Below are 14,246 nucleotides of genomic sequence, written 5' to 3'. Positions count from 1 at the left end.
GCTGCACCGCCTGCGAGTCTGGGGCGGTGCCGGCTCTGCGGCGCGGGGCGGGGCAACCCGTGGTCCCGCCCACGGCCCCGCCCTCTCCCTGGCGCTGAGCCTCGCACCTCCCCGCCCTCCCGGCCCAGTTGGCCGCGGCTGTCTGCTTGGCTCGCGCGCCGCGGACCGAGCCTCTGCCGCCTCAGCCGCCTCAGTCGCCTCAGTCCCCGCCGCCGCTTCCGTCTCGCCCTCCGCGCCTCCCGGCTCCGCCGCCTCGCGCGCCCTCAGCCCCTCAAGCCAGATGATGAACTTCCTGCGGCGCCGGCTGTCCGACAGCAGCTTCATCGCCAACCTGCCCAATGGCTACATGACTGACCTGCAGCGGCCGGAGCCCCAGCAGCCGCCGCCGCCGCCGCCCCCCGGCCCGGGCGCGGCCTCGGCCTCGTCTGCGCCCCCGGTCGCCTCGCCGGGCCCCGAGCGGAGGCCGCCGCCCGCCCCGGCGCCCGCGCAGCAGCCCGCGCCGCAGCCGGCCCCGGCGCCGTCGGTGGGCAGCAGCTTCTTCAGCTCGCTCTCCCAGGCGGTGAAGCAAACGGCAGCCTCGGCCGGGCTGGTGGACGCGCCCGCGCCCGCGCCCGCCGCCGCCAGGAAGGCCAAGGTGCTGCTGGTCGTCGACGAGCCGCACACCGACTGGTAGGTGACCGGCCGCCGCCGCCCGGGGCTCGGGGCCGCTCCAAGGATGCTCCGGCTCCCAGGGAGGTGTCAGAGCAACGACAAGGAGGGTCTGGGGTCCCGCCGCGAGGAGAGGGGGTCCAGTGAGCGTGTGTGTGTGTCGAGGGCGGGGGGAGGCACTGGTCAACCTGGAAAGGTGAAGCCTGTGGTAAAAGAGTCCCTCAGTTGACTCAAATCCCCCCAGCACATAAATGCTGGAGCTACTTTATCCAACAGGGGAGAGTCTTAAGAAATAGTCTTTTTTTTTGAGGGAGGGGTGGAGGGAACAGACTGTTCTGCCTCGATACATCAAAGCTGACGTGAAAAGGGTCCCAGATCCCCTGAGGGACATTAAGGCCAACGAGAAAGGTTCTGCTTTATGGGCCCCGGGGCGAATCAGGAATGGAAATGGGTATTTGGGGGCGGGGAAGGGAGAGGACGAGCGGGTGTTTTTTCACTTGGTCCGATTAAGGCTGGTGTCAGTACTGACATCAGAGTTGATTAGATCTCAAATGTGGGAGCCCAGGTGTACGTGGACTTGTTCCCGTGCAGCATGGTGAACTCGTTTAAGAATAATACAATTCTTGTGTTTTCTGCAGCCCCAAATATTCTTGTATTTTCCCAAATCCCCAGTTTGTGGATTAAAAAAATTGGGGGGGGGGGAGGTATGTGTTTTGGGGTGGAAGTGATGGTGGCTTTTTCCAGCTGGAAGGATGATGACCGAGGTATTTTGCATCATTAAATATTCTGGATCATTAAAGGGACACAAATAAAAAGAGATGTGCCTTAATGCAGAAGATGGGAAACTTAAAAAATTTTTTTCTTTTTTATTTTTTAAGGGATATTCTAACTTGGAACGGTGAAGGCTGAGGGAATATGTGACCTCTAGTCGAGAAAAGCATGAATGAAGCCTATTTAAGACAAATTAGTTAAAAGAGGCTCTGTTTTATGGAGGAGGAAGTTGACCCCGGGGATGGTTAGGGTGGGAGGTGATAGTGGAATTGACTGGTGAAGGGCTTGAAGAAGTGAAGAGGTGAGGAAAAGGGGTTGCTTTTTCTTCTGGAACATGGCAAGGGTTTTTTTTTGTTGTTGTTGTTGTTTGTTTTTTTCCTTTCCTCACAAGAGTTGGGGTTGGAGACTAGACTTAAGCCTTTCCTCCCAAGAGGGAGGCACAGAGGGACCACAGAGCTGTTTATCTCCATTTCCTCTTCTGGCTGCTTCCCTGGTTTTCTCTCTCTATCATCTTCTCACTGGGAGACCCGGACGGAGAGAGTGCTGGCGTGGCTGTGATAAAAAAGTGAGATGTAGATGTGGAGATGCCCTCCTGCTGACTTGTGTAGTTGGCTTTTTCTTAGGACAGCAGAGTAGAAAACCTGAAGGGACCTTTGTAAGGAAATGTCACAGGCACACACAAGAGTGTAATGCGGAAAGTAAGAGAGTATATGATGGGGCCGTCGGTAGTCCCCTAGGAGAATTACTCTAACCCAGTTCAAATCAACAAGTGCTTATTAAGTGGGAAGGGAAGGTAGCTAAGCTTTATTGAGCATCTGTTGTATGCCAAACCCTGTATTAGGTGCACTAATATTTGTTGAATTTTCACCACCAAACTGAGGCTTAGAGAAAGTAAGTAATGTGTTCACAGTCAAATGGTAGAACCAGAATTTGAACTTAGGCCTATTTGACTCCACTTTTGCCATTCCATTATGTTATATTGCCTCATTATTATTATTATATTATTAGCAATATTAATAATTGGCCCCCTCTAGGGGCTAGGCAGTGTACGGGCCTTACAGAGAACTCGCTCAAATTTGGGAGACAAAATGAAAACATGAAACAGTCAACAAAAAGGAATCTAGAATAATTAGTTGAGACTGGTGTTTCAGGCTTTCAATAAATGGAGTGATTGGAGTTATTGAGAGTAAGGGTCAGAGTTATTGGAGAAAGCTTCACAAAGGATGAGTCTTGAAGAAAGACCAGGAAAAGGAGGGGAGAAATGAGAATGAAACTGGTGCTTCATTTTTTCTGCAAGAATCTGACCCTCCTATACCTGGTCCTGATCTCCTTTCCTGTTGAAGACATTTGTTTTGGGTGTAATTACTCGTTAGGTACCCGCAAGTAGGGAGACACTCATTTGTATGGGTATGCGTTTATAACTGCTTCAGTGGCTTGGGATTTGAAACTCTCCTCGGATAGTACTATTCTCTAGGAAGACTGCCTGCCTGGCATGAACCACAGAATTTGCCTTGCCCAGGAGACTAGACTTCTGATGGAAGAAATAGAAGCCACTTTCCTGTAGGCTGATTCCCAACTGCTTTCTGATTTTCTCTAAAGTAATAACATTGATTTATTAAAACTCATAAACCCAGTTTGAGTCTAGTGCTTGACAGCAGTTCTGTGCTTCTGTGTTTCTGTGCTTAATGGCAGTTCTCAGAATTTTGCAGAGTCTGTCTTCTTTTAAGGTGTCTGTATTTGTTAAAAACATCTCAGTTAAATATTGGTGAGTGGCTTTATTGAAAGGTCTCTATGAGTTAAGGCACAGATGCCTGTTTATGACAAGCTCAGTGACTTAAAAAGGTGCTTTTTGCTCTAAAGACTGATTTTAATAGATTTGTCTCACAGTTTAAGCTACCTAGATAGTATTCTGTGAGCAGGTGTCATACATGCCCGATATTATTTTCCTGGTGCTTGAATAGGAAGTCAGAGTATAGCCTCCCAGTAAAATTTAAGAATATTGGCCCCATTTGAATTATGGAATGCTAAAATACGGAGGGTTTTAACAAGTATTTAAATAATTGGAGATTTAAAGGAGGGCTTAAAATAGGCAGCCTCTCAGAGCAGCCTTGATACACAGCAGATTCTTTTGAATTTCTGTAGTGTAATTGTGGGCAATGGAATCTGGGGATCTTATCACTGACCAGGTTGATGGGAAAATCGGAGGGTGTTTCTTTCTTTTGCTTGAAATGTGTTTTCATTGGTTGCCTGAGATCTTTAGGTTAATTGCACATTAACGGATCACTGAAAAATATTTCTGTTCCACTAAAATGTGATATCAAGCTCATTATATACCTTTTTAGTTAATTATTACTAGTTAAAAATATATATATATGTATGCCTGAAAATGCATGTCTTCTTTCAAGGTTCGTACCTAAATTAGAAGTGCAGTTAAGATTGCATTTTAACAATCTTTGTGCTTAAACAAGGAACAAGCGTCCATTTGTATATATTGTTTCTTCTGTGTTTTACCTTCTCACTGGTTATGAGGTAAGTTTTCTCTCAGATTCTCCCCTGCCTCTGTTCCAGTGATTCCAATTCCAGTGACCAAGTGAGCTTTTTCAACCTCGAATGTCTCAATGTTTGAATTTGAAAATCAGTATAACAGGCATTCTAGAGATTATCTAGAGTATCTAGAGATTGCAGATTTGATAAGTCCACAGATGTTTATTGAACACCTCTGTATAGAGTATATATGCTAAGAAAAATGAGACATAGTATCTCTCTTCTAAGATCTTTCCATCTGGCTGGATAGACAAGATAAATACATTAAAAAAAAAGTTTACTAAAAACTTCCCCTTGTATTTGAACTATGGTCCTTGGATCAGCAGAATAGGCATCAACCAGGAGCTTTTTGAACTGCAGATTATCGGGTCCCACCTGACGCCTACTGAATCACACTTTGCATTTGAATAAGATCTCCAGGTGATTCACATGCACATTAAATTTAAGATGCACTGAACTAAAGGGTATGTGATTAGTGCTAAAGATGTGGCAACAACACCAAGTACTGTCACTTTTTGAGCAACTGCTATATGTCACATGTGGTACCGAGCTCTTTACAAATAGCATTTAATCCCTACCACAACAATGTATTGTACTGTAGACGTTTAAAAGAGGGAGAGATGGATGTGGGCTAGAATGGGAAGGGAATGCTTCATGGAAATAGTGAGATTTGACCTGAGCCTTGAAGAATTTAAATCAAAAGAGATAGGTTGCCTCAGACAGTCCAGACAGTGGATGGTATAAGGAAAGTGCACTGGTAGAAAAGAGGGAGACAACGAAGAGACTCGATTGATGCATTATCTGGGAAGCGCCGGTTCCCATTCTTTTCTGGTCAGTCTTTGGGCATTTCATTAAGAATAGGGGAAGTACAGAAGTCTGGACCAGTGCTTGTGTGTAGTTCTAGAAAAACATTTGAACTGGGGGGAAAGCTCCAGTGAGGTTTGAGGCTTCTCTCTGCCAAATATTTTATCTACCTGTCCTGTTTCTAACGCAAACATACTGATTACATTGAATTTCATTGTTCATAGCAACAGTAGCTTATAGCTTAGAATTCTAGGTCATTAGTGCTGGAAGATAATCCGGGTTACTTTATAAATGGGGGAAATTTTTAAAATAAATTTATTTATTTTTTTGGCTGCGTTGGGTCTTCGTTGCTGTGCACGGGCTTTCTCTAGTTGCGGCGAGTGGGGGCTACTCTTCGTTTCGGTGCGCGGACTTCTCATTGTGGTGGCTTCTCTTGTTGTGGAGCACGGGCTCTAGGTGTGCGGACTTCAGTAGTTGTGGCACACAGGCTCAGTAGTTGTGGTGCAGGGGCTTAGTTGCTCCGCGGCATGTGGGATCTTCCAGGACCAGGGCTCGAACCCGTGTCCCCTACATTGGCAGGTGGATTCTTAACAACTGTGCCAGCAGGGAAGTCCCATAAATGGGGGAAATCTTGTTCTGAAGAAGCAAAGTGGCTTGTTCAAATTTACTCAGAACTAGGATCTAGAACTTCAGTCTTTCTTCTAAGCCCAGAGAAATGGAACGATTTGCCCAAGGTCAAATAAGAAGTTAGTGAGAGAATGGAAACCAGAATTCGCATCTTCTGACTCTTAAGTTACTTTATGAGTAGATTCTTTAAATTTAAATTTTTTCCTCCTTGAATATTCTGTTTGTGTCTGCTGCTTTTAAAGAGTCACTGTGGAGTTGTAAGTGCTTAAAAAAGAACCACATGAGCATATTGCACTATATCCCCACTAGCAGTTTCACTGTCTTATTTGTGTTATTGTTGTTTCAGCAAAGGTCAGTGTAAAATGGTTGAAGGAGACTCTTAATTAGAGACCTAGTCATCAAACTCCAACGATATAATAAAGTTAGTAGGACTGCGCTACTATGATGACCTTGCTTTCAGGGACCCATTTTTACCTTAGTGTCCCTGTCTGCCTAAGATTGCTTCCTGTCTTTCTGTACCCAAGTTGAGGTCTATGGTAACATTAGCCTTTTCGATATCTTGCTAAGCAAAATGTAATGGAGGCCTAATTAGCAAGTTTTCCAGAATTGCCTACCTTCCCCTCAAATTTACAAAACAGTTTTAACTAGGATATGTTCAGTGCAGTGGAGCATGTAAACACAAGCCAGGTGCTGGGGATATAAGGTCAAGTTGGGCATAGGCCTTGTCCCCTGGGATCTTCCAGTCCAGTAGGGGAGAGGACAGACATTTAAATAGGATTTTAGTACAGTATGGTAATTAGTATGCATAGGATGCTGTGGGAGCAGAGAGGAATGAAGATGTGGTGGTTAGAAATGTTTGTACCATTAAAAATGTGCCACTGTGTATTCTTTGATAAACCACTTTGCCTCTTTGGAGTTTGATTTTCTAAACTCTGTCAAGTGAGAGGATTGAAACATTCTCTAAGATCCTTTACAGCACTACATTATTTCCATGTTATAGTTTTTGTGCCATTTTCTTTCAAAAGCTTTAGCTCTATGATTTATTCTATGTGGTAATGCTTGTAAATCTTTGGAAGGGGAGGCATAGGTCAGTACATGGCTCAACATGTCCTTGGATGAAAAGCTCATCTTCGAGTACTCTCCATTCAGTACCCCTTTCTTACAGTGTTGCTACCATGTGGTATTCTGAAAAAAAGGGGCTAATCCTGTAATGCTCACTGTGTATGTTTCCTACTCAGTAATGGGAATTGTGGACCTGTGGTTGAATTCCTGTCTCCCTGATAGCTCTAAGAACTTTTGTATACATATGTTGAAGTGTTGGCTAACAGCATTTATTTCCTGATCCCTGCCATGTGCACTGTGTTGTACAGTTTGCACAACATATTCATACCCAATGTCTCATTTTATCTTCATAATGATGAACAAACAAACTCATAAAAGTAGTCGCTTTCCAAATATTAAATAGCTGTTAAGCTCTCCGGCTTGCCCTTTTCTGATGTGCGTGAACACCCCACGCTTGCTCTTCCTTCCTCTCTGGAGAACAGCTATTGTGCTCTCTGCTTCCTCCCCTCTCTCAGCCTAGGCACTAAGATGTCTTTGTTTACTGGAGCCTTTCTCAGATTTTAGAGTCTGTTCTTTCTTTTTTCTTTCTGTCCAGGACCATTCTTCCATTCCATTCCTCCCAAGCACAGCTTTAATCCCTTTCCAGGATATATACCTCTCATCTGTTTCTCCGCTCAAGGGGTCTAACAACTTTATGCAGTAACTTTAGCCCGATTTAATCCTACAAAAAGAGGCTTGGGCTTTGTGGGGGGGAAATTGAAGTCCCCTTTCTCTCTTGTGGACTTGAATCCTTAGAGGGCCCTAATATTAATAATAGCACAACTGAAGACTGTTTTCTTTTACACTTCCAGGTTTCAGTGATATAGAATGAGTTTTTTGTTGTTCTTGTTGGACCCTGTGATGTGACTCAGGGACACATATGGATATAATTCCCTCTGCAGTCCCTATCACCCCCTGAGGAATAGCCGATGATGAGAATTTAAGTTCTATAGAGTCCTATGTTTACTAACATTTTAACTGTGGGGCAAAAGGGTAACAGTGAAAGACTGATCTGCTAATCAGTTAGCAAAGAGCTACTAACTCCAGTGTGTTAGTTTCCATGAAGGCTACAAAGTAAGTGAAATACTTGGAATCAGACAATTACATAATACATACTTTCACTTTTGAGAACTTGTAGGGAATCTCAAGGAAGACAAAATTAGCATTGTCTAGTGGAAAGAGCATCGCAAACATTTAAAATATCTGGGTCAAGCCTCTACTCTGCCATGTAACTTTTTGTGTCATCATAGGCAGTTTAACACTTTAAGCCGCTTTTTCTATTTCAAAAATTAGGGATTTGAGCTAAATCATTTATCTTCAGAGTCCTTTAGAAATCACTTTAGAAGTCAAGTGATTTCTAAAGGTTAGATCGTTTGACAGTATAAAGAGTTGTTCAGAGAAGGAAGAAATCACTGTGGGCTGGTGAAGTCAGAAAATATTTCACAGAAGGGGCTAGGTCTGAGCTAGGCTTTCAAGGCTGAGTGAGATTTAGGTGGGTGAGGAAGGAGAGAGGCATTTCAGTTAAAAGGAAGAGAAAGAGCAGAATCATAAACAACAGTGAGTAAAATGTGTGTAAGGAAGCTTTAGGCTAGTCAGCACAGAGGTTTCAGGGCAGGGAAAAGAGGGAGAGAGGTTTGGATAAGCAGGGTGGGAGAAATGATGGCAATAATATCTAATGTGTCGAGTATACAATGTGCTAGGTAGGTGTTCTAAGTAGATGTATTAACTGATTTACTAAGTTATGAAATAGATTGCTGTTATTAACCTAATTTTGCAAATGAGTAAACGCATAGTGAATTCAGGATTTGAATCCAGGTAGTGCGGCTCCGAGACCACGCTCTTATCCACCATGCTGTATAATCACTAGGTAACAGTGTTCCAAATTTCTCCTTGCCACTAAACACCTTGGTGTTTCTTTTCCTCAGTGACACGGACACCTGTTTTACCTCGAGCAATTTCTTGTTCTTTGTGAACTTCAGTTTCTTCATCTATAAAGAGGAGATAAAGTATTTCTCATTCTTAGGAGAATCAATTGACATAAACTCTCAAAATGCCTAATGTGACTGGGACCTGGGAAATGTTCAATAAAAGTTCCACCATGACAAGCAGATTTTCATAGCAACTTTGAGGTAACAGCTTACCATATGAGTCTTTATAGGAGCCTTCAAGTCAAGTAAAGTCATTTGTAGACAGGTTTCTGTGACACTAAAAGTAATTTTGAAAAATAGGGCAAGCCTAAATGAATATTCCTTCATTTTGGCTGGAGGAGTTTGTTGCACATAGTTTAGAAAACAATGATTACTAATGTTTTGAAACAGTCTTGGGGGAAGATGTTTTTGAGATGGCTTATTTGTAGAAACTTTATACTTTGAGCACTGTCACATCCATTGTCTCATTTAATCCTCCATACGACAGTATTTGTGGGGCAGTAATTAATGTTATTTTCATTTACATATGAAGGAATTAAGATGGGGAGGTTACCCAAGGTCACATAGTCAGGAAGTGACAGAGTTAGGACTCCCACCTAGCTCTCTGCCTTTGGATCTTTTGTATTTTGCTGTGGGCTTCCTAGACTGAGTTGCAGGTGCCATAGAGCTAGATGGTGAGCTAATTTAGTTGGAAGCTTGTGTTAAGTGAACAATAATGTTAGTTCTTCCAGCCATTTATTAAACTTTGTTTTCCATGGGTGTTTAGTTTAATGATTTCCCCTTAGTGCTACCTTGGGATTCTCTTGCAGAAACTGCTAGATTTGACACAAAAAGCCAGTGAACAGAGCCATGGAAGGTGGTCACAGGAAGGATGGGACTGGTATTTATCTTCTCTGGCAAGACTGGAGCCAAAAGACCTCAAGAAACATCGTGGTGTTTTGGACAGCACAGGAGATTTGGAGTCAGAAAGTCTGGGTTTAATTCAACCATAGCAAGCTTCTATTCTTCTCTGAATCTCAGTTTCCTCATCCTTAAAATTGGAGTAATAAAAGCTGCCCTACTTTCTTCATAGGATTGTTGTGAGGTCAGATTGCAAACTGTAACATACGCAACAGATTTAAATATATATGGACTGAAACTGTAGCAACAGGTGGGACTGAGAGTAGATATGAGGAAGAATTCCCCACTTAATTTCCTCTTAAGTATTGTCATGGGCAGTTTTTCTAGTTAATTAGGAGTAAAAATTTGGGGGAGAAAATAGGTTTTTCCCTAGTATCAGGGCTGCTGATCCTAGTCAGAACTGTGGAAATGGTGAATTTTGTTTTTTCAGTTTTCTGTGTCTTCTCCCCCCCACTGATGCCTTTCACTCTGTGTCCATGGACTCGTGTGACCTGGGACCCTTTCCAGAGGTGAACATATTTTCTAAAACAAAATTGGGACATGAGGTCTTGTTTTTCAGTGTAAGAAATAGTCTGAGAGATTTTTAGATGCTGCAATATGGGAATTGGGGGGAAATTTTAGTGGTTGGTGGTTGGAACCTTCTTGAAATCCAGAGGTTCCTGGGAATTGGCCAGATTGTTGTTGGCATCCTTATTTCCTAGCTTTTTATTTTCAGCAGGCTGAGTTAATCTTTGCTCAGTGTGAGTTGTTAATGGCTGTTGGCAATCCCTTTTCACAGGTTTTTACATTTTCATAGAAGCTGGAAAAAATAGAAAATCTTCTCTGACCCTAAGTAATGAATAGTGCAGTTCTAGCATTAAGATTGGGGGAAGAAGAGAATCATTCTTTATTGCCCCGCACCCACATGAAAAGTCTACTCTTTAAAAGAAAAAACTTGGCAAAGAGGGATGAGATTGGTTTTCCTGTAGCCACCAGATGACTTCTACACTCAGATCAGGTTGAAAAATGCACTGAACTGAACTTTCATCCTGGAAGAAAACTGTAGCATATGTGATTCTGTAATTAGGTCACATGTTTAAGTAAAACTTTATAGTTTGTTATATACTTCGACTTGCATGTATCATCTAATTTAATTGTCACCTGAACCTTGTGAGGTAAGTTGGTATAGTTGCCGGTTTTGATTAGGAAACCAAGGCTCAGAGAGAGTGTGGTTTGCTTAGAGTTACAACATGAAATAGGTAGAGCTGTATGTAAAATCTAGATTCTTCTTTCTCTGTACCCTTTTCTCCTTACTCAGTGCCCCTTTCCTCTGTGCAGCTAAACTTTCTGAGCTCTGTGTTAATCAATTATGATCCTTTTGCCTCTAAGCACCAAGAACAGATAAGAAATTGCTTAAGCTGGAAAGTGCCTGTATGGTCTGTGACAGGTGCTGCGTAGGTTGGTTGAAAAATAACTTAAAGATTGTCTCCTTTCCCTATGTGTTTTTTGTTAATGCTTATAATACTCTGATGACTTAGAGTCCTTCTGGTGCCTCTGGTGTATTTCAGACTGATTTTAAGTTGTCAGGAGAGGGGATTTTCACTCCAGAGCTCAATTCCTTTAAAGCTTCTTATTTTCCTTTTGTACCTGGAAATTTATTTCTTAGCCAGAGCTCAGGGTGGCATCAGACTTAAATTCCTACTAAAAAGACTATTCCCCGCCGATCAATTTTTTTCTGCCTTTTTTTTTTTTTCCCACATAGCCGGTCCCTCTCGCTACAGCCCCCTCCCTCTTCCCCTTAATTCCAGCTATAGTTATTTGCAAGATTCTGGGAGTCAAAGGGCAGTCAGTTTGGGGTAGAGAAAGAATCTGAAGCTCCAGTCCCTTCTGACTCCACATGTTCCCTGAATATCGTGGCAGCACCCTGCTGCTGTGTCCACGTAGCAGAACCTGTGCCTTTCTCCAGACCCTTCAAGAGCAAAGGTCTGGATGGTGGCCTTGAGGGAAGAAAGACTTCCCAGAGATTCTTCAATGAGTTGATTTGGTTTTTCCCATAGTTAGAGCTTAAAAACAGGCATAGAGATCAGCCTTTTGTTTAGGTTTGGTTTTTTTGGCCTCGCGCATGTGGGATCTTAGTTCCCCGACCAGGGATGGAACCCCGGGCCCTCGGCAGTGAAAGCGCAAAGTCCTAACCCCTGGACTGCCAGGGAATTCCCACCTTTTGTTTGTTTTTACTGGTCTACTTCCTTTCTCCTTCTTGGGGATTATTTTGAGGTTTCCCATTTATCTCATTAATTCCTTCATGAAGTATTCCATGGAAACTAGTGCTATAATGCTGAACACAAGAGACGTTGTCCTGTCTTCACAAAGCTTATGGTTTATTTGGGAAGATAGCCAATTAAGCAAGCAGTGTAATGAAGTATGATTTATTATTATATCAACATGATTAAACGAAGTTTTAAATAGAACATGTTTGTCTCATAATTTCACCATAGCAATAGAGCAGCTGTTGTCACATTTTTATGTTCTCTTCCAATATTTGTCCAAATGCAGGCATATTTTTACATAGCTGTGATTGTTGTCTAGCTATAATTTCATATTTTGTTTTTTATACTTGTAAATAATGTTTACATATTGCCATACAGTCTTAATAATTATTATATGTTTTAATAACTGTTGTACCATGATTTATTCAATTATGTTTCTATTAGAGAACTGTTGACTTCCAATTTTTCAACATTATTATGTAATAATACCATAGGCATTCTCAGTTTTCAGGAAATGAACTATTTGATCAAAGATTATGATAATAGGACTCTTAGCGTTGGCTCTCTTGGCTCAAACCTCAATGAAGAACGCAATTAGTTGCCAGAATTAATGAGAATTGCAGGACACATTGATCACTGACACTTCGAATGCCTTTGGGACACTGGGGCTATGCCTTTCTGAGGGTTGCTTAAAAAAAAATTATGATGATATATGTAGCTTTTGATAGATACTGCTATATTGCTTCCTATAAAAGGTTTTTCCAGTTTGCAGTCCATCAACTATATTCACTTCACTTTTCAGCATGCAGTATTATCTTTTTAAGTGTTGATATAATAGGTATAAAAGCAGTATTTGGCTATTTTACCATGTATTTCTATGAGTACAGATGAGTTGAATGTTTTCCCTAATGTTTGTTAATAAATATATTATGTGAAATGATTGCCCTGGTTTTTTGGCATTTTACTGGTTGATTTGCTAACTTGACAGTTTGATTTTGAATGGGATATTCATTGTCAATGAAGAGGAATGGATAACTGCATAGAATGTCTTCTTGGGGATTTGCTCTAATTTGACAAAAAACTTCTGTGATTGTGGCGTTAAGGGTCAGATTCTTTGAGCTAGAGTCAGTACTCTGTGTAGGACTGACACCTGTGGGGTCTGCACTGGGCTGTGAGTTCCTTCAGGGCAAGGACCATGTTTTACTCTTTGACTCAGCATTTAGCAGGCTGGCCAATGATAGGCCTCAAAAAATTGTTGAAGGAATATGACTTTCTTGGGACAGTCTCCTTCCCTAAATATCATTCTCACATCTTCACCATTTAAAATTCATTCTTTGGTTCTGAATGACTTTCTAATCTTGGAGGCCTCTAGGAATTTATAAATACCTGTAAAGGATACCTCCTGGAATTTATAAATACTTCTAGGATTTATAAATACCATCCATGCCGTGGTGGTCTCAGGCAACATATCAGAGATTATAACCACAATACGAGAGCAATACTCTATAGGGGTGGAATAAAAAATAGATACCTGGTGATGGAGGAGTGGAGAGGGGGTGAGAGAGATGCTCAGAAGAGTAGTAGGAAGTTGTCAAGAATAAACCTCATCTATTGCAGAGAATCCCAGGAACATGAGAACAGGAATGTAATCTTAGCGGTCACCTGAGCTTTGGTGTCCTTATGTGTAAGTGTGGATGAGAATGCATACTTTCCAGGGTTGTTGTGAGACTTTATTTAAATAAAATAGGTTATAAAAGTGCTTTGTAAACTCTAAAGTGCCATGTGAATTAAAAAATCATTGTTATCATCACCATCATGTAGGTAACCAAGGAGCAGAGGGATAAAGTTACTTTTATTTTTTGCCAAGAGCTAGATTTAGTCTTCATATTTTTCAGTCAATCTTTATCACTTGAAGATGAAATAGAAGTTTCTAAAGTATTATTTTCCCCCCAAGGAAATAGTGAGGAAGGATGGAGGATGTGGTTGGGTAGCTTTAGGGACTGAATAGACTTTGTTAAGCTTTTTATCACTTTACCAAATGATTAGTTTCTTTCTGCCCAAGTCCTTTTCCTAGAGAATGAAGCACAGCAAAAAGAAGAGTAAAAACAACATGAACATGGCAAAAGCATGGGCCGTGTTCGGAGGCAGTAAGTGATTTGATTGAGGCAGTGGGTTAAGATATGGAGGAATCATGAGCTGATCCTGGAATAGTAGATTAGGATCCAATAAGGACAACCTTGAATGCAAAACTCAGAGGTAGTCAGTGGGCAATAGTGAAGGTCTTGGAACAGGGGAGTGATTTGATCAATGCCGTGCTTAGTAAGGTTTATCTGGGGACACTGTAGAAAATGGGGAGGAGGAAGAACTTGTGCAGGGCTGGAGACCAATTTAGAGGCATGTTTTGGTTTTCCATCTATGAGAGACTGGAGGCTTCTAATAGGACCATGGCCGTGGAAAAGGAGTGGATACAAGGATGTCAGAGAGTATAGTCCCAGGCTGAAGGAGCTCTGGGACGTTATGACCTTCAGTCTGTTATATCTCCCAGAGGTTTGTTTTCCCTGTAAACTTTTTAAAAGTTGAAGTATAAAAGTGCACAAATACTAATAGTTCAATGAGTTTTTACAAAGTATAAAGTATGACCCAAGTCGAGATATACAACATATCCAGCACCTGCTAA

General features: G+C 42.0%; 1 protein-coding gene across 1 annotated transcript in view; it reads left to right on the top strand.

The window, feature by feature from the left end:
* Positions 1-280: 280 nt before the first annotated feature.
* SYN2 (synapsin II) overlaps positions 281-14,246 on the top strand; it is a gene marked incomplete at both ends in the record, with an annotated part of 163,144 nt that continues 149,178 nt past the window's right edge. The window contains one exon of the mRNA XM_079712054.1: positions 281-669. Within this exon, the coding sequence (XP_079568180.1) occupies positions 281-669 (389 nt within the window). The remainder of the gene's footprint in view (positions 670-14,246) is intronic.

Source organism: Hyperoodon ampullatus (assembly GCF_949752795.1).
Source record: "Hyperoodon ampullatus genome assembly, chromosome: 10".
Classification (NCBI taxonomy): domain Eukaryota; kingdom Metazoa; phylum Chordata; class Mammalia; order Artiodactyla; family Ziphiidae; genus Hyperoodon; species Hyperoodon ampullatus.
Note: the sequence above shows the minus strand (reverse complement) of the source record. Positions and strands in the feature narration are given on the sequence as shown.